The sequence below is a fragment of the Manacus candei genome, unplaced genomic scaffold (assembly GCF_025592945.1).
Source record: "Manacus candei isolate 608988 ecotype Guabito, Panama unplaced genomic scaffold, ASM2559294v1 h1tg000268l, whole genome shotgun sequence".
Taxonomy (NCBI): domain Eukaryota; kingdom Metazoa; phylum Chordata; class Aves; order Passeriformes; family Pipridae; genus Manacus; species Manacus candei.
Window position 1 is genome coordinate 1 of NW_026138316.1, and position 23,250 is coordinate 23,250.

The 23,250-nt window shown below is 38.2% G+C and overlaps 1 protein-coding gene and 2 long non-coding RNA genes across 6 annotated transcripts; 2 read left to right on the forward strand and 1 right to left on the reverse strand.

Annotated features, from left to right (window-relative positions):
- Positions 1-1,562: 1,562 nt before the first annotated feature.
- Positions 1,563-22,189, reverse strand: LOC127464765 (hydroxyproline dehydrogenase-like). Of its 2 annotated transcripts, XM_051775245.1 has the most exons (10): positions 21,941-22,189; positions 20,637-20,827; positions 19,863-19,983; positions 19,317-19,397; positions 18,749-18,829; positions 17,437-17,589; positions 14,870-15,036; positions 4,113-4,223; positions 3,935-4,023; positions 1,563-1,741 (listed from the first exon to the last, which is right to left on the reverse strand). In XM_051775245.1, the coding sequence occupies exons 1-10, from the start codon at positions 22,166-22,168 to the stop codon at positions 1,572-1,574; spliced, it is 1,392 nt and encodes a 463-aa protein (XP_051631205.1). In that variant the 5' UTR covers positions 22,169-22,189; the 3' UTR covers positions 1,563-1,571. The 2 variants fall into 2 exon arrangements, with proteins under 2 accessions (XP_051631205.1, XP_051631206.1); XM_051775246.1 differs by lacking the exon at positions 19,317-19,397 and having other exon boundaries at positions 21,941-22,186.
- On the forward strand, positions 2,767-3,917 carry LOC127464767 (uncharacterized). Of its 3 annotated transcripts, none has more exons than XR_007901605.1 (3): positions 2,767-2,857; positions 3,344-3,481; positions 3,573-3,917. It is a non-coding gene; the product is annotated as an uncharacterized LOC127464767 (long non-coding RNA). The 3 variants fall into 3 exon arrangements; XR_007901604.1 differs by lacking the exon at positions 2,767-2,857 and adding an exon at positions 2,911-3,037 and having other exon boundaries at positions 3,366-3,481; XR_007901606.1 differs by lacking the exon at positions 2,767-2,857 and adding an exon at positions 3,164-3,207 and having other exon boundaries at positions 3,366-3,481.
- On the forward strand, positions 15,694-16,385 carry LOC127464768 (uncharacterized). The gene is made up of 3 exons (XR_007901607.1): positions 15,694-15,740; positions 15,938-15,978; positions 16,346-16,385. It is a non-coding gene; the product is annotated as an uncharacterized LOC127464768 (long non-coding RNA).
- Positions 22,190-23,250: the final 1,061 nt, after the last annotated feature.

The window sequence follows — 23,250 nt, forward strand, 5'->3', positions numbered from 1 at the left end:
GGTCTCAAGCTGGTTTTTTGGGATCTCAAGGTGATTTTGGGGTTCTCAAGGTGATTTTGGGGGGGATTTTGGGGATCTCACGGTGATTTTTGATGGATTTTGGGGATCTCAGGGTGATTTTTGATGGATTTTGGGGGGTCTTAGAGTGGTTTTTTGGGGGTCTCAAGGTGGTTTTGGGGGTCTCAGGGTGGGTTTCTGGGGGTCTTCAAGTGATTTTGGGGGTCTCAGGGTGATTTTGGGGGTTCTTGGGGCGATTTTAGGGGATCTCAGGGTGGTTTTTGGGGGGTCTCAGGGTGGTTTTGGGGGTCTCAAGGTTGTTTTGGGGGGGGATTTTGGGGATCTCAGGGTGATTTTTGATGGATTTTGGGGGTCTCAAGGTGATTTTTGGGGGTCTCAGGGTGGTTTCTGGTGGGTTTTTGGGGGTCTCGGAGTGATTTTTGGGGGTCTCGGAGTGATTTTTGGGGGTCTCGGGGTGATTTTTGGGGGTCTCAGGGTGATTTTGAGGTTCTTGGGGTGATTTTTGGGGGGTCTCAGGGTGGTTTTAGGGGACTCAAGGTGTTTTTGGGGTTCTCAAAGTGGGTTTTGGGGGTCTCAGGGTTATTTTTGGGGGTCTCAGGGTGATTTTTAGGGGTCTCGGGGTGATTTTTTGGGATTCTCAGGGTGATTTTGGGGTTCTCGGGGTGGTTTTTGGGGGTCTCAGGGTGGTTTCTGGTGGGTTTTTGGGGTTCTCGGTGATTTTTGGGGGGTCTCGGTGGTTTTTTGGGTGTTTTGGGGGTCTCAGAGAGGGGTTTGGGGGTTTTGGGGGGTCTCAAGTTGATTTTTTGGGGGGTTTTTAGGGGGTCTCCAGCCCGGATTTTTTTGGGGGTGGGTGTGGTCACTGCCCGGTTTTGGGGGTCCCGGGGGTGGTTTTTGGGGGGACTTTTGGGGTCTTAAGATGATTTTTGGGGTCTCAAGGTGTTTTTGGGGTCTCAAGGTGTTTTTTGGGGTCTCAGGGTGATTTTGGGGGGTCTCAAGGTGGGTTTTTGGGGTGATTTTTGGAGGTCTCAGGGTGATTTTAGGGGTGGGTTTTGGGGGGTCCCAAGGTGGTTTTTTTGGGGAGTTTTTTGGGGTCTCAAGGTGATTTTTGGGGGTCTCAGGGGGGTTTTGAGGGATTTTTGGGGTCTCAAGGTGGGTTTTTGGGGGTTTTTTTGGGGTCTTAAGATGATTTTTGGGGGTCTCAAGGTGGTTTTTTGGGGTGATTTTTGGGGGGTCTCAGGGTGGGTTTTTTGGGGTGATTTTTGGGGGTCTTAAGGTGGTTCTTGGGGTGATTTTTGGGGGTCCCAAGGTGGTTTTTTTGGGGAGTTTTTTGGGGTCTCAAGGTGGGTTTATGGGGGTTTTTTTTGGGGTCTTAAGATGATTTTTGGGGTCTCAAGGTGATTTTTTGGGGGTCTCAGGGGGCGTTTGGGGGATTTTTGGGGGTCTCAAAGTGATTTTTGGAGGTCTCAGGGTGATTTTTGGGGTGATTTTTGGGGGTCTCGGGGTGGTTTTTGGGGCTCTCCATCCCATTTTTTGGGGTCTCGGGGTGGGCGTGGTCACTGCCATGGGCGGAGCCTGCGCCGAAGCTCCGCCCCCAGCAGCTCCCGCTCCCTCCTGGCCCCGCCCAGCGCCCCCCGGTTCTCGGCCGCCCTCCGGGCCAGGTACGGGACCGTCACCTCGGGGGGACCCACCGGCACCGACTTGTACACCTGGAACCCCAGCTCACCTGCACGGGGGGGTTGGGGGGGATTTGGGGGATTTGGGGGGGTTTGGGGGGATTTGGGGGGATTTGAGGGGGATTTGGGGGGATTTTGGGGGGATTTGGGGGGATTTGAGGGGGATTTGGGGGGGATTTTGGGGGGATTTGGGGGAGAATTGGGGGGATTTGGGGGGGATTTGGGGGGATTTTGGGACTTCTGGGGGGGATTTTAGGGGATTTTGGGAGGATTTGGGGGGATTTTGGGGGGATTTGGGGGAATTTTGGGGGGATTTTGGGGGGATTTTGGGGGGATTTTGGGGGGATTTGGGGGGATTTTGGGGGGATTTGGGGGGGTTTGGGGGGATTTGGGGGGATTTGGGGGGATTTTGGGAGATTTTAGGGGAATTTGGGGGGATTTTGGGGGGATTTGGGGGGGATTTTGGGGGATTTGGGGGGGATTTGGGGGGATTTGGGGGGGTTTGGGGGGATTTGGGGGAATTTTGGGGGGATTTGGGGGGATTTGGGGGGGATTTGAGGGGATTTGGGGGGGATTTGGGGGGGATTTGGGAAGATTTGGGGGGATTTTGGGGGGATTTGGGGGGATTTTGGAGGGCTTGGGGGGATTTTGGGGGGATTTGGGGGGATTTTGGGGGGATTTGGGGGGATTTGAGGGGGATTTGGGGGGGATTTGGGGGGGATTTTGGGGGATTAGGGGGGATTTGGGGGGGATTTGGGGGGGGTTGGGGAGATTTGGGGGGATTTGGGGGGATTTTGGGGGGGTTTGGGGGGATTTTAGGGGGATTTGGGGGGATTTGGGGGGATTTGGGGAAGATTTTGGGGCATTTTGGGACATTTGGGGCAATTTTGGGAGGATTTTGGGGGATTTGGGGGGATTTGGGGGGGTTTGAGGGGGATTTTGGGGGGATTTTGGGGACATTTTGGGAGGATTTTGGGACATTTTGGGGCAATTTTGGGGGGGTTTGGGGTGATTTTGGGGTCACTCAGGGGGGGTCACTCAGGGGTCATTTAGGGATGATTTGAAGGGGTCACTCGGGTCACTCAGGGGTCACTCAGGGATACTTTGGGGATGGTCACTCAGGGGTCACTCAGGGGTCACTCAGGGGTCACTCAGGGGTCACAGGGGTCACGGGGGTTACCCAAGGCCAATGAGATGTGGTCTCCCATCCCCTGGAGCTGAGGGGTCACTCAGGGGTCACTCAGGGGTCACTCAGGGGTCACTCAGGGATAATTTGGGGATGGTCACTCAGGGGTCACTCAGAGGTCACTCAGGGGTCACTCAGGGGTCACAGGGGTCACTCAGGGGTCACTCAGGGGTTACCCAAGGCCAGTGAAATGTGGTCTCCCATCCCCAGGAGCTGAGGGGTCACTCAGGGGTCACTCAGGGGTCACTCAGGGATAATTTGGGGATGGTCACTCAGAGGTCACTCAGGGTCACTCAGGGGTCACTCAGGGGTCACAGGGGTCACTCAGGGGTTACCCAAGGCCAGTGAAATGTGGTCTCCCATCCCCAGGAGCTGAGGGGTCACTCAGGGGTCACTCAGGGATAATTTGGGGATGGTCACTCAGGGTCACTCAGGGGTCACTCAGGGGTCACTCGGGGTCACTCAGGGGTCACGGGGGTTACCCAAAGCCAATGAGATGTGGTCTCCCATCCCCAGGAGCTGAGGGGTCACTCAGGGGTCACTCAGGGGTCACTCAGGGATAATTTGGGGATGGTCACTCAGAGGTCACTCAGGGGTCACAGGGGTCACTCAGGGGTTACCCAAGGCCAGTGAGATGTGGTCTCCCATCCCCAGGAGCTGAGGGGTCACTCAGGGGTCACTCAGGGGTCACTCAGGGGTCACTCAGGGATAATTTGGGGATGGTCACTCAGGGGTCACTCAGGGGTCACTCAGGGGTCACTCAGGGGTTACCCAAGGCCAGTGAAATGTGGTCTCCCATCCCCAGGAGCTGAGGGGTCACTCAGGGGTCACTCAGGGGTCACTCAGGGATAATTTGGGGATGGTCACTCAGAGGTCACTCAGGGGTCACTCAGAGGTCACTCAGGTTACCCAAGGCCAGTGAGATGTGGTCTCCCATCCCCAGGAGCTGAGGGGTCACTCAGGGGTCACTCAGGGATAATTTGGGGATGGTCACTCAGGGGTCACTCAGGGGTCACTCAGGGTCACTCAGGGGTCACAGGGGTCACTCAGGGGTTACCCAAGGCCAGTGAGATGTGGTCTCCCATCCCCAGGAGCTGCGCGAAGCAAACGGGGCCCCCCGAGCGGGGGAGGGAGAGCTCCTCCATCCTGGGGGGAGGGGCCAAGGCTCAGGGGGCGGGGCCCGGAGGAGCCACGCCCCCCGAGGGAGGGATGACGTCATTAGGCCCCGCCCACACCTTCGGGCCGTGTGCAGAACCGAGGCCTCGTTGTGGGTGGCCACGACCACGCCCAGGCGGGAGCGGGGGAGGGGCAGGAGGGGGAGGAGCCAATCCAGGCAGCGGCGGAAGCTGGGGGGGAAAATAATAAATAAATATAAATAAAGGAAGGAAAATAAAAATAGAGAAATAAAATAATAAGAAATAAAATAAATAAATATATAATAAAAATAAATAAATCAAAATACAGAAATAAAATAAATATATATAAAATACATAATTAAATATTACATATTATATGTTATATATTATAATTATATATTATAATTTTATGTTATAATTATATATATTATATATTATAAATATATAATAAAAATAAATCCAGGCAGCGCCGGAAGCTGGGGGAGAAAATAGAGAAATGGAGAAATTAAAATGAAAATATGGAAATAAAATAATTATAGAGAAAAGAAATAAATATATAATTAAAAAAACAGAGAAATAAAATAATTATAAATAAAATAAAAAATTATTTAAAAACCCCAAAAAAATAAAAATAAAAATACAGAAAGAAAATAATTATATATAAAAAATATATATATAATAAAAATAAACAAATAAAAAATAAAAATGTAGAATTAAAATAACTATATATAAAATAAATAAATGCATAATAAAAACCAAAATAAATAAATAAATAAATATAATAATATATATAAATAAATATATAAGTATATAATAATAAATAAATATATAATAAAAAATAAATTAAAAATAAAAATATAGAAATAAAATAATAACAAATAAAATAAATAAATATGTAATAAAAATAAATAAGTAAAATATGTTATAATAAATATCGAATAAAAAGTAAAAATAAAAATAAAAATATAGAAATCAAATAATTATAAGGAAAATAAATAAATAAATTAATATAATAATATATATATATAAATATATGAGTATATAATAATAAATAACTATATAATAAAAAAATAAAAAATAAAAATAGAGAAATAAAATAATTATAGGGAAGCTGGGGGAGAAATAATAAATATATATAAATAAAGGAAGAAAAATAAAAATAGAGAAATCAAATAATTATAAGGAAAATAAATAAATATAATAATATATATAAATAAATATATAAGTATATAATAATAAATAAATGTATAATAAAAAAATAAAAAATAAAAATAGAGAAATAAAATAATTATAAGGAAAATAAATACATAATAAATATAATAAAATAAAAATAAAAATAGAGAAATCAAATAATTATAAGGAAAATAAATAAATATAATAATATATATTATATATATAATATATATAAATATATAATTAAAAAATGAAAAATAAAAATAGAGAAAAAAAATAATTATATGGAAAATAAATACATAATAAATATAATAAATAAAAATAAAAATAGTAAAATAAAATAATTATAAGGAAAATAAATACATAATAAATATAATAAAATAAAAAAAAAAATAGAGAAATCAAATAATGATAAGGAAAATAAACAAATATAATAATATATATAAATAAATATATAAGTATATAATAATAAATAAATGTATAATAAAAAAAATAAAAATGGAGAAATAAAATAATGATAAGGAAAATAAAGAAATATAATAATATATATAAATAAATATATAAGTATGCAATAATAAATAAATATATAATAAAAAAATAAAAAATAAAAATAGAGAAATAAACTAATTATAAGGAAAATAAATACATAATAAATATAATACTATATATAAATAAATTTATAAGTATATAAAAATAAATAAATATATAATAAAATCAAATTAAAAATAAAAATATAGAAATAAAATAATTATAAGGAAGCTGGGGGAGAAATAATAAATATATATAAATAAAGGAAGAAAAATAAAAATGGAGAAATAAAATAATTATAGGGAAAATAAATAAATATGATAATATATATAAATAAATATATAAGTATATAATAATAAATAAATGTATAATAAAAAAATAAAAAATAAAAATAGAGAAATAAAATAATGAGAAGGAAAATAAATGCATAATAAATATAATAAAATAAAAATAAAAAGAGAGAAATCAAATAATTATAAGGAAAATAAATAAATATAATAATATATATATAATATATATAATATATATAAATATATAATTAAAAAATGAAAAATAAAAATAGAGAAATAAAATAATTATAAGGAAACTGGGGCAGAAAATAATAAATATATATAAATAATAAATATATATAAAAATATATATGTAAATAATATATATAAATATATATAAATAATAAATATATATAAATAAAGAAAGAAAAATAAAAATAGAGAAATAAAATAATTATAAGGAAAATAAAGAAAGAAAGAAATATGATAAAATATATAAATAATATATAAGTATGCAATAATAAATAAGTATATAATAAAAAATAAATAAAAAATAAAAATAGAGAAATAAAATAATTATAAGGAAACTGGGGGAGAAATAATAAATATATATAAATAAAGAAAGAAAAATAAAAATAGAGAAATAAAATAATTATAAGGAAAATAAATAAATAAATAAATATAATAATATATATAAATAAATATATAAGTGTATAATAATAAATAAATATATAAGTATATAATAATAAATAAATATATAAGTATATAATAATAAATAAATATATAATAAAAAGTAAATAAAAAATAAAAATATAGAAATAAAATAATAGCAAATAAAATAAATAAATATGTAATAAAAATAAATAAGTAAAATATGTTATAATAAATATCGAATAAAAAGTAAAAAATAAAAATAAAAATATAGAAATCAAATAATTATAGGGAAAATAAATGAATAAAGAAATATGATAATATATATAAATAAATATATAAGTATATAATAATAAATAAAGAGATAATAAAAAAATAAAAAATAAAAATAGAGAAATAAAATAATTATAAGGAAGCTGGGGGAGAAATAATAAATATATATAAATAAAGGAAGAGAAATAAAAATAGAGAAATCAAATAATTATAAGGAAAATAAATAAATATAATAATATATATAAATAAATATATAAGTATATAATAATAAATAAATAGATAATAAAAAATAAATTAAAAAATAAAAATAGAGAGATAAAATAATAACAAATAAAATAAATTAATATCTAATAAAAATAAATAAGTAAAAATATGTTATAATAAATAAATACAGAATAAAAAGTAAAAAATAAAAATAAAAATATAGATATCAAATAATTACAAGGAAAATAAATAAAGAAATATAATAATATATATAAATAAATATATAAGTATATAATAATAAATAAATAGATAATAAAAAATAAATACAAAATAAAAATAGAGAAATAAAATAATTATAAGGAAGCTGGGGGAGAAATAATAAATATATATAAATAAAGAAAGAAAAATAAAAATAAGAGAAATAAAATAATTATAAGGAAGCTGGGGGAGAAATAATAAATATATATAAATAAAGGAAGAAATAAAATAATTATAGGGAAAATAAATTAATATGATAATATATATAAATAAATATTTAAGTATGCAATAATAAATAAATAAATAATAAATAAATAAATAAATAATAAAAATATAGAAATTATATATAAATAAATAAATAAGTATATAATAATAAATAAAGAGATAATAAAAAATAAATAAAAAATAAAAATATAGAGATAAAATAATAACGAATAAATTAAATAAATATGTATGTAAATAAATAAAAAAATATATCATAATAAATAAATATAGAATAAAAAGTAAAAAATAAAAATAAAAATATAGAAATCAAATAATTATAAGGAAAATAAATGCATAAAGAAATATAATAATATATATAAATAAATATAAAAGTATATAATAATGAATAAATATATAATAAAAAATTAAAAAATTTATAGAAATAAAATGATAACAAATAAAATAAATTAATATGTAATAAAAATAAATACATAAAAATATGTTATAATAAATAAATATAGAATAAAAAGTAAAAAATAAAAATAAAAATAGAGAAATCAAATAATTATAAGGAAAATAAATCAATCAATAAATATAATAATATATATAAATAAATATATAAGTATATAATAATAAATAAATATATAATAAAAAAATAAAAATAAAAATAGAGAAATAAAATAATGATAAGGAAAATAAATAAATATAATAATATGTATAAATAAATATATAAGTATGCAATAATAAATAAATATATAATAAAAAAATAAAAATAAAAATAGAGAAATAAAATAATTATAAGGAAGCTGGGGGAGAAATAATAAATAGATATAAATAAAGAAAGAAAAATAAAAATAGAGAAATAAAATTATATCAAATAAAATAAATAAATATAGAAATACAATAATATATAAGAATAAATATATAAGTATATAATAATAAATAAATATATAAGTATATAATAATAAATAAATATATAATAAAAAGTAAATAAAAACCTAAAAATAAAGAAATAAAATAATAAATGAAATAAATAAATATGTAATAAAAATAATATATAAATAAATAAATAAATATAAAATAAATTTATAATATATATAAAAATATATAACAAATATATATAATGTATATAATAAACATATAATAAATATATAAACAAATATATATTATATTTATGTAAATATAATATAAACATAAAAAAATAAATAGAAATCAACATATGTAATGATTTTCTTTCTGTATTTTTATTTATTCTCTTTCTCCATTTTTTAATTACATGTTTATTTATTTTCTATATAATTATTTTATTTCTTTAATTTTATTTATTTATTCTTTATTCTATTTGTCCGTTTTTATTTATTTATTTTTATATATTCATTTATTTAGATATAATTATTTTATTTCTTTAACTTTATTTATTGTTTCTTCTATTTGTCCATTTTTATTTATTTTTATTACATACTTATCTATTTTATATAGAATTATTTTATTTCTTTTACTCATTTTATATTTATTTTATTTGTCCATTATTATTTATTTATTTCTCTAATTTTTTTTTCATATATAATTATTTATTTATTATTTCACCACTCCTATTTTTCCATTTCCAATCTTTTATCCTCTTTGTTTTTCTCTGGTTTTATTTATATATATTTTATTTATTTGTCTATCTTGGTTTTATTTAAATGCATATTTTACTTAGTTTTTTTCAGTTATTATTTATTTTTATTCTTCCATTTTATAGTTTCAAATTTTTATTTATTTTATTTATTTTATTTTATTTTATTATAAGTTTGTTTCTATATATTTCTTATTAATTTTTATAATTTATTGATTTTTTTAAAATACTTTTTATTTTTCTATTCTTTATATATTGATTTTATTTATAATTATTATTTTTTAAAAAATTTTTATTTATTTTTCCGATATTGTTTTATTTTTATTTATTTTCTTCTTTTTATAAATTTTTTAATTTTTATTTATTTTTTATTTTTATTTTTCTATACTAATTTATTTATATTTATTTCTCTATATAATTTTATATATTATTCATTTATTTGTTTTTATTTAGTTTTCTTAGTTCATTTTTAATTTTATAAACTTATTTACTTATATATTTATTTTATTTATATTTACTTATATATAATTTTCTATATTTTATTTACTTATTTTTTTAATTGTCTTTTTATTTTAATTTTTATACACATTAATTCATAGATTTATTTTATTTAAATATTTATTTCATTTATTTATTTATACATAAAATTTTATATATGTTATTTGTTTGTTTTAATTTATTTTTCTTTTTATTTATATTTATTTTTATTTATTTATATATTTATTTACTATATTTATATTCGTTTATATATATAAATGTTATGTGTTTATTTTATTTTATCTTTCATTTTCATTTTTATTTTTGATATACTTATTGATTTGTATATTTAATTATTTAATTTATATTTATTTATTTATACATATTATTAATTTTGGTATTATTTTTAAATAAATTATATTTTAATAATTTTTAAAATTTATTTTATTTATTTATTTATTTAAATTATTTTTGTCTTCTTGTTCTTTATTTTTATTTAATTATTTATTATATATATATTTATTTACTTGTATAAAGATTTTATTCCTATATTTTTATTTATTTATTGTTCATATTTTAAATTCCAATTTTTAAAATTTTTATTTATTTATATTTATTTATTATATATTTAATTTATAGATTTTACTTCTATATATTTATTTCTTTATTTATAGTTTAATTTTATTTTTCCATTTTTTTATTTTTATTTTTATTGATTGATTGATTCATTATATATTTATTTATTTTTATATGAAATGATTTTATTTCCATATTTTATTTATTACTTATTTTTTACTTTTCCATTTTTCTTTTTTCTTTGTATATTTATTTATTTACATAGAATTTTTTTATTTCTATATTTTTATTTATTTATTGTTTATTCTACTTCGCCATTTTATTTATTTATTTTTATTTATTTATTTTATTTTTATATTTATATTTATATTTATATTTATTTTATATTTATTTATTTCTATAATTTTCTTTATTTATATTTATTTATATTTATTTATATTTATTTATATATTTATCATTTATTATTTATTATTTGTTTAATTATTATTATTTATATATTTATTTAATTATATTTATATTTATATTTATTTTATATTTATTTTTTATTTCTATATTTTTCTTTATTTATAGTTTCTTCTACTTCGCCATTTTTATTTATTTATTTTTATTTATTTATTTTTATTTATTTATTTTAAAAATAATTATTTTATTTTTATATTTTTATTTATTTATTATTTTATATTTATATTTAATTTATTTTTATATATTTTTATTTATTTATTCCTACTTTTCCCTTTTTTATTTATTTATTTTTATTTTAGATATAATTACTTGGTTTCTATATTTTTATTTATTATACCTTTATTCTATTATTTTTTATCTATTTTTTGTATATTTTTAAAAATATAATCATTTTATTTTTATAATTTTTTTTATTTTATCTTTATTCCATTTCTCCATTTTTATTTTTTTATTAAATATTTATTTATTTTAATAATTATTTCATTTCCATGTTTTATTTTTATTTATTGTATTACATACGTATTATTATTTCCTTACTATATTTTAATTTTCATTTTTTTCTTATATTTACTTTTTATTATATATTTATTTATACATAATTATTTTTCGATATTTTTATTTTTTATTTATTTATTCTTTATTTCTCAATTTTTATTTATGCATTTTTTTATATATTTATTTATTTTATATAGAATTATTTTATTTTTCTATTTTTATTCTTTTCTTATTTATTCTATTTCTCCATTTTTATTTATGATTTTATTATATATTTATTTTATTTATAATTAATTTAATTATATAAATATTTATTTATTTACTATTTTATATTTTTATATATAATTATTTCATTTCTTTATTTTTATTTATTTTTATTCAAAATTTATTTTATATATAATTTTTTATTTTATTATTTTATTTATTTATTTACTATTCCACAATTTTTAATTATTTTTATTATATATTTATTTTTTAGGTATAATTACTTTATTTCTATATTTTTATTTTCATTTATTTATTTTTATAATATATTTATTTTATTTTATTATATATTTATATATATTTATATACATATTTAATATTTATATATATATTTATTTTATATAATTATTTGATTTCTATAATTTTATCTATTTATTTATTGTTTCTTCAATTTGTCCATTTTTATTTACTTATTTATTATTATTTACTTATTTATTTTCTCTATAATTATTTTTTTTCTATCATTTTATTTATTTTTATTTATTCTATTTGTCCATTTTTATTTATTCATTTTCATGACATATTTATTTTCTATATAATTATTTTATTTCTAAATTTTGATTTATTTTATTTGTCCTTTTTTTATTTATTTAATTTTATTATTTATTTGGTTATTAATTATTAAATATAGAATAAAAATAAATAAAGACAAATAGAATAAAGATAAAATAACAACAAAATAAACAAAAATATATCAATAAAATAAATAAATAAATATAAAGAAATAAAATGGGTATAAACCAAAAATAAAAATGGAAAATTTGAAATAAATAAAACTAAATAATAAATATAAATAAAAGATATGTAAAACATATAAATAAAAAATAGGTAGATAAAATAAAAATAAAATTAAATAAAATTCAGAAAATAAAGTATATAAATAATATTTATAAATAAATAAATTATATGAATAAAATAAATAAAGTAATAAAAGAAAGTATCATAAAATACTTATAAATAAAAAATTATATAAATATAATAAATAAATTAATAAAATAAATGAACATCGTAATAATATTTATAAATAAAATAAATTTTAAAAGTGTCTTAATAATATTTAAAAATAAATAAAATAAATAAAATGAATAAATTGATAAAATAAAGTATCATAATAATATTTAAAAATAAATAAATCATATACATAGAATAAATAAATTATTAAAATAAAGTATCATAATAATTATTTATAAATAAATGAATTATACAAATAAAATAAATAAATTAATAAAACAAAGTATATAAAATATTTATAAATAAATAAATTACATACATAAAATAAATGAATTAATAAAATAAAGCATCATAAAAATATTTATGAATAAAGAAATCATATAAATTAAATAAATGAATTAATAAAATAAAGTATAATAATACTTATAAGTACATAAATTATATAAATAAAATAAATTAATAAAATAAATAAACTATATAAATAAATTATATAAATCAAATAAATAAAGTGTCAGAATAATATTTATAAATAGATAATATAAATCAAATAAATAAAAAGCAAAATGAAAATAAAACTGAATAAAAATATCTGAAATAAATAGATGCAAATTAACGATATATAAAAATAAAACAAGCAAAATCAAATAAAAATCAAATTAAAAAATCAAATTAAAAAATGAAATTAAAGAATGAAAATAAAAAATGAAATTAAAGAAGGAAATTGAAGAATGAAATTAAAGAATGAAATTAAAAAATTAAATTAAATATGAAATTAAAAGTTAAATTAAAATTAAATTAAAAAATGAAATTAAAAAATTAAAATAAAAGTTAAATTAAAATTAAATTAAAAAATTAAATTAAAAAATTAAATTAGAATATGATTTTAAAAGTTAAATTAAAATTAAATTAAAAAATTTAATTAAAAGTTAATTCAAAATTAAATTAAAAAATTAAATTAAAAAATGGAATTTAAAAATTAAATTAAAAGTTAAATTAAAATTAAATTAAAAAATGAAATTAAAGAATGAAATTAAGAAATGAAATAAAAGAATGAAATTAAAGAATGAAATTAAAAAATTAAATTAAAAAATGAAATTTAAAAATGTAATTAAAAAATGAAATTAAAAAATGAAATTAAAAGTTAAATTAAAATTAAATTAAAAAATGAAATTAAAAGTTAAATTAAAATTAAATTAAAAAATGAAATTTAAAAATTAAATTAAAAGTTAAATTAATATGAAATTTAAAAATGAAATTAAAAAATGAAATTAAAAAACTAAATTAAAAAATGAAATTAAAGAATGAAAATAAAAACTGAAAATAAAAAATGAAATTAAAAAATAAAATTAAAAATAAAATTAAAAAATTAAATTAAAAAATGAAATTAAGTTAAATTAAAATTCAATTAAAAAATGAAATTAAAGAATGAAATTAAAAAATGAAATTAAAAAATTAAATTAAAAAATGAAATTAAAAAATTAAATTAAAAAATTATATTAAAAAATTAAATTAAAATAAATTAAAATGAAATTTAAAAAGTGAAGATAAAAAATTAAATTAAAAGTTAAATTAAAAGTTAAATTAAAATTAAATTAAAAAATTAAAAATAAAAAATGAAATTATAAAATGAAATTTAAAATTAAATTAAAGAATTAAATTAAAAAACTGAATCAAAAAATGAAATTAAAGAATGAAATTAAAAATGAAATTAAAAAATAAAATTAAAGAAATAAATTAAAAATGAAATTAAAAAATGAAATTAAAAAATGAAATTAAAAATTTAAATTAAAAGTTAAATTAAAATTAAATTTAAAAATTAAATTAAAAAATTAAATTTAAAGTTAAATTAAATTTAAATTAAGAAATTAAAAATAAAAAATGAAAATAAAAATTAAATTTAAATTAAATTAAAATTAAATTAAAAATGAAATTGAAAAATTAAATTAAAAATAAAATAAAAGTTAAATTAAAATTAAATTTAAAAATTAAATTAAAAAATTAAATTAAAAAAATGAAATTATAAAATTAAATTAAAAAATGAAATGAAAAAATGAAATTAAAAGTTAAATTAAAATTAAATTAAAAAATTAAATTAAAATATTAAAGTAAAAATAAATTAAAAAATGAAATTAAAAGTTAAATTAAAATGAAATTAAAAAATGAAATTAAAAAATTAAATTAAAATATTAAAGTAAAAATTAAATTAAAAAATGAAATTAAAAGTTAAATTAAAATGAAAATAAAAAATTAAATTAAAAAATTAAATTAAAGAATGAAATTAAAAAATGAAATTAAAAATTAAATTAAAATTAACTTAAAAAATTAAATTAAAAAATGAAATTAAAAAATGAAATTAAAAGTTAAATTAAAATGAAATTAAAAAATGAAATTAAAGATGAAATTAAAAGTTAAATTCAATTTAAAGGCCTCAAGCCCCTCCCCCCCCCCCTCACCTGGCCGAGGTGAGCTCAGGTGAGCCCCAGGTGGGGGGTTGGCGCCCCCCGGCGGCCGCGCGGGCCCTCTCGTGCTCCAGGTACGCCCCCCGGACCAACTTCGCCCCGAAGGCCACGCCCACCTCGGCACAGAGGGCGGAGTCGGCCCGGAGCCGCCCCTCGGCGTCCTATTGGTTGGTGCCGTCAGGACACGCCCACTTGGAAGTGGGTGTGTCCCAGGTGTGCCCAGGTGTGTCCCAGGTGTGTCCCAGGTGTGCCCAGGTGTGTCCCCAGGTGTGCCCAGGTGTGTCCCCAGGTGTGCCCAGGTGTGCCCAGGTGTGTCCCACCCATCCCAGGTGTATCCCAGGTGTATCCCAGGTGTGTCCCAGGTGTGCCAGGTGTATACCCAGGCACCCCCAGCTGTCCCCAGGTGTGCCCAGGTGTGCCCAGGTGTGTCCCCAGGTGTGCCCAGGTGTGCCCAGGTGTGCCCAGGTGTGTCCCAGGTGTGTCCCAGGTGTGCCCAGGTGTCCCAGGTGTGTCCCAGGTGTCCCAGGTGTGTCCCAGCTGTGCCCAGGTGTGTCCCAGCTGTGCCCAGGTGTGTCCAGGTGTGCCCAGGTGTGTCCCAACCCCCCAGGTGTGCCCAGGTGTATCCCCAGTTGTGCCCAGGTGTATCCCAGGTGTGCCCAGGTGTGTCTCAGCTGTCCCCAGCTGTCCCCAGGTGTGCCCAGGTGTCCCCAGGTGTCCCAGGTGTGTCCCAGGTGTGCCCAGATGTGTCCCAGGTGTGTCCAGGTGTCCCCAGCTGTCCCCAGGTGTGTCCAGGTGTGCCCAGGTTTGTCCCAGGTGTGCCCAGGTGTGTCCCAGGTGTGTCCCAGGTGTCCCCAGGTGTGTCCAGGTGTGCCCAGGTGTGTCCCCAGGTGTGTCCCAGGTGTGTCCCAGGTGTGCCCAGGTGTCCCAGGTGTGTCCCAGGTGTCCCCAGGTGTGTCCCAGCTGTGCCCAGGTGTGTCCCAGCTGTGCCCAGGTGTGTCCAGGTGTGCCCAGGTGTGCCCCAACCCCCCAGGTGTGCCCAGGTGTATCCCCAGTTGTGCCCAGGTGTATCCCAGGTGTGCCCAGGTGTGTCCCACCTATCCCAGGTGTGCCCAGGTGTGCCCAGGTGTCCCCAGCTGTCCCCAGGTGTCCCCAGGTGTGTCCAGGTGTGCCCAGGTGTGTCCCCAGGTGTGCCCAGGTGTGTCCAGGTGTGCCCAGGTGTGTCCCCAGGTGTGTCCCAGGTGTGTCCCAGGTGTGTCCCAGGTGTGCCCAGGTGTCCCAGGTGTGTCCCAGGTGTCCCCAGGTGTGTCCCAGCTGTGCCCAGGTGTGTCCCAGGTGTGTCCCAGGTGTATCCCAGGTGTGTCCCAGGTGTGCCCAGGTGTGTCCCCAGGTGTGCCCAGGTGTCCCCAGGTGTGCCCAGGTGTGTCCCAGGTGTGTCCAGGTGTGTCCCCAGGTGTGCCCAGGTGTCCCCAGGTGTATCCCAGGTGTGTCCCAGGTGTGCCCAGGTGTGTCCCCAGGTGTGCCCAGGTGTCCCCAGGTGTGCCCAGGTGTGCCCAGGTGTGCCCAGGTGTCCCCAGGTGTCCCCAGGTGTGTCCCAGGTGTGCCCAGGTGTCCCCAGGTGTCCCCAGGTGTGCCAGGTGTGTCCCCAAGTGTGTCCCCAAGTGTGTCTCAGGTGTCCCCAGGTGTGCCCAGGTGTCCCCAGGTGTGCCCCAGGTGTGCCCAGGTGTGCCCAGGTGTGTCCCACCCATCCCAGGTGTGTCCCAGGTGTGTCCCAGGTGTGTCCAGGTGTGTCCCAGGTGTGCCCCAGGTGTGTCCCAGGTGTGTCCCAGGTGTCCCCAGGTGTGCCCAGGTGTGTCCCAGGTGTGCCCAGGTGTATCCCCAGGCACCCCCAGCTGTCCCCAGGTGTGCCCAGGTGTATCCCAGGTGTGCCCAGGTGTCCCCAGGTGTCCCCAGGTGTGCCCCAGGTGTGCCCAGGTGTGCCCAGGTGTCCCCAGGTGTCCCCAGGTGTGCCCAGGTGTGCCCAGGTGTATCCCCAGGCACCCCCAGCTGTCCCCAGGTGTGTCCCAGGTGTGCCCAGGTGTATCCCAGGTGTCCCCAGGTGTCCCCAGGTGTGCCCAGGTGTGCCCCAGGTGTGCCCAGGTGTGTCCCCAGGTGTGCCCAGGTGTGCCCAGGTGTGTCCCAGCTGTGCCCAGGTGTGCCCAGGTGTGTCCAGGTGTGTCCAGGTGTGTCCCAACCCCCCAGGTGTGCCCAGGTGTATCCCCAGTTGTGCCCAGGTGTATCCCAGGTGTGCCCAGGTGTGTCTCAGCTGTCCCCAGCTGTCCCCAGGTGTGCCCAGGTGTCCCCAGGTGTACCCAGATGTGTCCCAGGTGTGCCCAGGTGTCCCCAGCTGTCCCCAGGTGTGTCCCAGGTGTGCCCAGGTGTCCCCAGATGTCCCCAGGTGTCCCCAGGTGTGCCCAGGTGTGTCCCAGGCACTCCCAGCTGTCCCCAGGTGTGCCCAGGTGTCCCCAGCTGTCCCCAGATGTGCCCAGGTGTGCCCAGGTGTGCCCAGGTGTGCCCAGGTGTACCTGCAGGTAGGCCTGGTAGGTGTTCCAGACCCAGGGCAGCGCCCCCTGGCGGTTGTGGCGCCACATGAGCCCCAGGGTGACGCAGGTGAGCGCCGGGTTCAGGTGGGACAGTTCGGCGTCCACCAGCACCCGCACCCCGCCCGCCACCGCCGCCTGGGGACAGGTGAGGGGACAGGTGAGACAGGGGACAGGTGAGGGGGACAGGTGAGGGGGGACAGCTGGGACAGGTGGGACTGGGACAGGTGAGGGGGGACAGCTGGGACAGGTGAGACAGGGACAGGTGAGATGGGACAGGTGAGGGGGGACAGGGAAAGGGGGGACAGGTGGGATAGGGATGGGTGGGACAGGTGAGATTGGACAGGTGAGGGGGACAGGTGAGACTGGGACAGGTGGGATAGGGATGGGTGGGACAGGTGAGGGGGGACAGGTGAGGTGGGACAGGTGGGACAGGTGGGACAGGTGAGACTGGGACAGGTGAGGGGGGACAGGTGGGATGGGACAGGCGAGATGGGACAGGTGAGATGGGACAGGTGGGATAGGGATGGGTGGGACAGGTGGGACAGGTGAGACAGTGATAGGGGGACAGGTGAGACTGGGACAGGTGGGACTGGGACAGGGGAGGGGGGACAGGTGGGACAGTGATAGGGAAACAGGTGGGACAGGTGGGACTGGGACAGGTGAGATGGGACAGGTGGGACAGGGACAGGTGGGACAGGGACAGGTGAGGGGGGACAGGTGGGATAGGGATGGGCGGGACAGGTGAGGAGGGACAGGGCAGGGGGGACAGGGCAGGGGGGACAGGTGAGGGGGGACAGGGGAGGGGGACAGGTGGGACAGGTGGGGGGGAGAGGTGGGAGAGGGACAGGTGGGACAGGTGAGATGGGACAGGTGAGACAGTGATCGGGGGACAGGTGAGATGGGTGACACAGGTGAGAGGGGACAGGTGGGACAGGGACAGGTGTGACAGGTGAGATGGGTGGGACAGGTGACATGGGACAGGTGAGATGGGACAGGTGGGACAGGTGAGATGGAGACAGGTGGGACTGGGACAGGTGGGAGAGGTGAGACTGAGACAGGTGAGATGAGACAGGTGAGATGGGACAGGTGAGATGGGACAGGTAAGACAGGTGGGGCTGGGACAGGTGGGACAGGTGAGATGGGACAGATGGGACAGGTGACAGTGGGACAGGTGAGACTGTGATGGGGGACAGGTGAGGTGGGACAGGTGGGACAGGTGAGATGGGTGGGACAGGTGACATGGGACAGGTGGGACAGGTGTGACAGGTGAGCTGGGACAGGTGAGCCCCCCCACCTTGATGACGTCATCGAGCCTCCGCAGGGCCCCGCCCAGGTGCCGGTTCTCGGGGGGGCTCAGCCCCGGGAAATTCGGGATCTAGGGGGGCGGGGCCACAGGTGAGGGGGGCGGGGCCGAGTCACGGGGGACGGGGCTTCTCAGGGAAAGGGGTGTGGCATCACTAAGGTGGGCGTGGCCTCAAGGGAAGGGGTGTGGCCTCGAGGAAAGGGGTGTGGCCTCATCATTGGGGGCGTGGCCTCTCTACAGGGGCGTGGCCTCATTGGTGAGGGTGTGTCCCAGAAAAGGGGCGTGGCTCCGGTGAAAAGGGCGTGGCCTCGTTGTGGGGGGCGTGGCTCATGTTAAAAGGGGCGTGGCTTCATTAATGAGGGGGTGCGTCCCATGGAAGGGGCGTGGCCTTAACCAAAGGGGCGTGGTCACGGTGAAAAGGGGTGTGGCCTCATCACAGAGGGCGTGGCCGTGGGGAAAAGGGGGCGTGGTCCGGTGAAAAGGGGCGTGGCCGAATAACGGGGGGGCGTGTCCTCTGGGATAGGGGGCGTGTCCCTGTGGGAGGAGGGGGCGGGGTTACCTGCCCGCCCATCACGGCCGCCATCTTGTCCGGGCTCAGCCCCGCCCCCCCCGGCTCGGCCAATCGCTGCGAGAGCTTCTCCTGCGGGGGGCGGGGCCAGGAGGGGGGGTGGGGGAGGGCCACAGATCCTGCCCCGCCCCACAGATCCTTCCCTGCCCCACAGATCCTGCCCTGCCCCACAGATCCCACCCCACACTTGGGGGTCCCTCCCAACTTGTGGGCCCCACACTCGGGGGTCCCACCCCACAGATCCCACCCCACACTCGGGGGTCCCACCCCACAGATCCCACCCCACAGATCCCACCCTACACTTAGGGGTCCCACCCCATAGATCCCACCCCACATTTATGGGTCCTGCCCCACAGATCCCACCCCACCCTTGTGGGTCCCACCCCACAGATCCCACCCCACTGATCTCACCCCACATTTATGGGTCCCACCCCACCCTTGTGGGTCCCGCCCCACAGATCCCACCCCACACTGGGGGGGTCCCTCCCGACTCGTGGGTCCCGCCCCACACTTGTGGGTCCCCCCCGCCCCACTCACGCAGAGCCGGTGGCTCAGCAGCGCCGTCACCTTGAGCTGCATGGCGGGCTCGGGCCCCGCCCCCGCCGCCAGCCCCACACACTGCAGGGCCGCCCCACGGTTCGCCTCGAACCAGCTCTCCCTGCCCCACAAGTGAGCCCGGACACCAGGAGTGACCCCCAGACCCCATAAGTGACCTCCAGACCCCATAAGTAACCCCCACACCCCATAAGTGACCCCCACACCCCATAAGTGACCTCCAGACCCCATAAGTGACCCCCACACCCCATAAGTGACCTCCAGACCCCATAAGTGACCCCCAGGCCCCATAAGTGAGCCCGGACACCAGGAGTGACCCCCCAGACCCCATAAGTGACCCCCAGACCCCCTCCCTGCCCCATAAGTGACCCTGGACCCCATAAGTGACCCTCACACCCTATGAGTGACCCCCACACCCCATAAGTGACCCCCAACCCCCTCCCTGCCCCATAAGTGACCCCAAACCCCACAAGTGACCCCCAGACCCCATAAGTGACCCCAAACCCCCTCCCTGCCCCATAAGTGACCCCAAACCCCATAAGTGACTCCCAAACCCCATAATTCACCCCCAACCCCCTTCCTGCCCCACAAGTGACCCCCAAACCTCATAATTACCCCCCCAGACCCCATAAGTGACTCCCCAACCCCCCTCCCTGCCCCATAAGTGACCCCCCAGGCCCCCCAAGCGACCCCCAAACCCCACAACCGACCCCGACCCCCGCCCCATAAGTGACCCCTCCCCCCTCCATCACTCACCCCTCCCCCTCCGGCCCCTCCCCCTCCAGGGGCAGGGCGAGCATGGGGCGGAGGCCCCGCCCCCGGAGCCGCTCGGCCACGCCCCTCACGGCGCGCTGGCCCCGCCCCACGGCGAACTGGCCGAACAGGGACAGGGCCAGGAGACCCCTCCAGAGGGGGAGGGGCAGCACCCGACGGGACCCCCGGAGCAGCTGAAAGGGGGGGGGGAGGGGGAGGGACGAGAGGGGTGACCCACAGGGACCCCCGGACCTACAGAGTGACCCCTGACCCCATAGAGACCCCCCGGACCTATAGAGACCACCCTGGACCCATAGAGTGACCCCACAGAGACCCCGGACCCATAGAGACCCCCCCGGACCCATAGAGTGACCCTATAGAGACCCCGGACCCATAGAGATCCCCCTGACCCCATAGAGACCCCTGGACCCATAGAATGACCCTATAGAGACCCCGGACCCATAGAGACCCCCCTGGACCCATAGAGACCCCCCTGGACCCATAGAGTGACACTATAGAGACCCCGGACCCATAGAGACCCCCCTGGACCCATAGAGACCCCCCTGGACCCATAGAGTGACACTATAGAGACCCCGGACCCATAGAGACCCCCCTGGACCCATAGAGACCCCCCTGACCCCATAGAGTGACCCTATAGAGACCCCCTGGACCCCATAGAGACCCCCAGACCCATAGAGTGACCCTATAGAGACCCCGGACCCATAGAGACCCCCCTGAACCCATAGAGACCACCCTGACCCCATGGAGACCACCCTGACCCCATAGAGTGACCCCATAGAGACCCCGGACCCCATAGAGTGACCCTATAGAGACCCTGGACCCATAGAGACCACCCCGGACCTATAGAGAACCCCCTGGACCCATAGAGACCCCCCTGACCCCATAGAGACCCCCCTGACCCCATAGAGACCACCCAGATCATCTTCGGGGGAGGACAGGGGGAGGTTATGGGGTCTCTGTGGGTCAGGGTGGATCTATGGGGGTCTCTGAGGGGTCTCTGTGGGTCTCAGTGGATCTGTGGGGTGTCTGTGGGTCAGGGTGGATCTATGGGGGCCTCTGATGGTCGAGGGGGTCTCTGGGGGGTCTCTCTGAGTCGAGGGGGGTTTCTGAGGGTCGGGGGGTTCCCTGGGGGTCTCTGATGGGTCAGAGTGGATCTATGGGGGTCTCTGTGGGTCAGGGGGCTCTCTATGGGGTCTCTGTGGGTCAGGGGGTTCCCTGGGGGTCTCTGTGGGTCAGGGGGTCCCCTGGGGGTCTCTGGGGGGCTCGGGTCGGGTTTGGGGTCTCACCGTCTCCGCGTTGTCCACCAGCCAGGGGTGGGCACAAAGCCGCAGCACCAGCAGGGCCCGCACCAGCTCCCACCCCCCCAGTGCCCTCAGCGCCCGCCCCTCCCCGATCCGCACCGCCAGGGACCCCCCCGGGGACCCCTCCCCGCCCGGGGACCCCCCCGGCCCCATAGAGACCCCCCCGGATCCCCCCGGCCCCATAGAAAACCCTCTGGATGCCCCCGGCCCCATAGAAAACCTTCTGGAACCTCCCTGCCCCATAGAAAACCCTCTGGATCCCCCCGGCCCCATAGGGAACCCCCCGGATCTCCCCGGCCCCATAGAAAACCCTCTGGATCCCCCCAGACCCATAGAGACCCCCCTGAGTCCCCCTGGCCCCATAGAGACCCCCATGGATCCCCCCAGCCCCATAGAGACCCCCCTGGATGCCCCCGGTCCCATAGGGAACCCTCTGGATGCCCCCGGCCCCATAGAGACCCCCCTGAGTCCCCCCGGCCCCATAGAGACCCCCCTGGGTCCCCCCAGCCCCATAGAGACCCCTGGGGACCCTCCTCCAACCAGGGACCCCCCCTGCCCCATAGAGACCCCCCTGGGTCCCCCCAGCCCCATAGAGACCCCTGGGGACCCTCCTCCAACCAGGGACCCCCCCTGCCCCATAGAGACCCCCCTGGGTCCCCCCAGCCCCATAGAGACCCCTGGGGACCCTCCTCCAACCAGGGACCCCCCCTGCCCCATAGAGACCCCCCTGGGTCCCCCCAGCCCCATAGAGACCCCTGGGGACCCTCCTCCAACCAGGGACCCCCCCTGCCCCATAGAGACCCCCCTGGGTCCCCCCAGCCCCATAGAGACCCCCCTGAACACCCCCAGCCCCACAGAGACCCCCCTGGACCCCCCCTGCCCCATCGTGGTGCCAGGGGGACAAATCCACCCCTCCTTTACCCCCACCCCCGGGTCACTAATTAACAATGGGGTTAATTAGTGAGGGATTCCGGGGGACCCTCCCCGACCCTCGTCAATGATTAACGAGGTTTAATGAGTAATTAATGGGTTCAGGAAAGTGGGGGAAGAGCCACTACGGGGGGGTGGGTTATGGGGGCAGGGGACGTCCTGCCCACCCCCCTCCTCGTATCTCGTTAATGAGGTGCAATTAATTAATTAATTAATGGTTTGGATTGAATGGATAGCGGTTTTATAAAAACAGGGCGGGTTATGGGGGGCAAAATGGGGGAAAATGTGAGGGGACAAAATGGAGGGAAAATGTGAGGGGACAAAATGGAGGAAAATGTGAGGGGACAAAATGGCGGCAGATCATG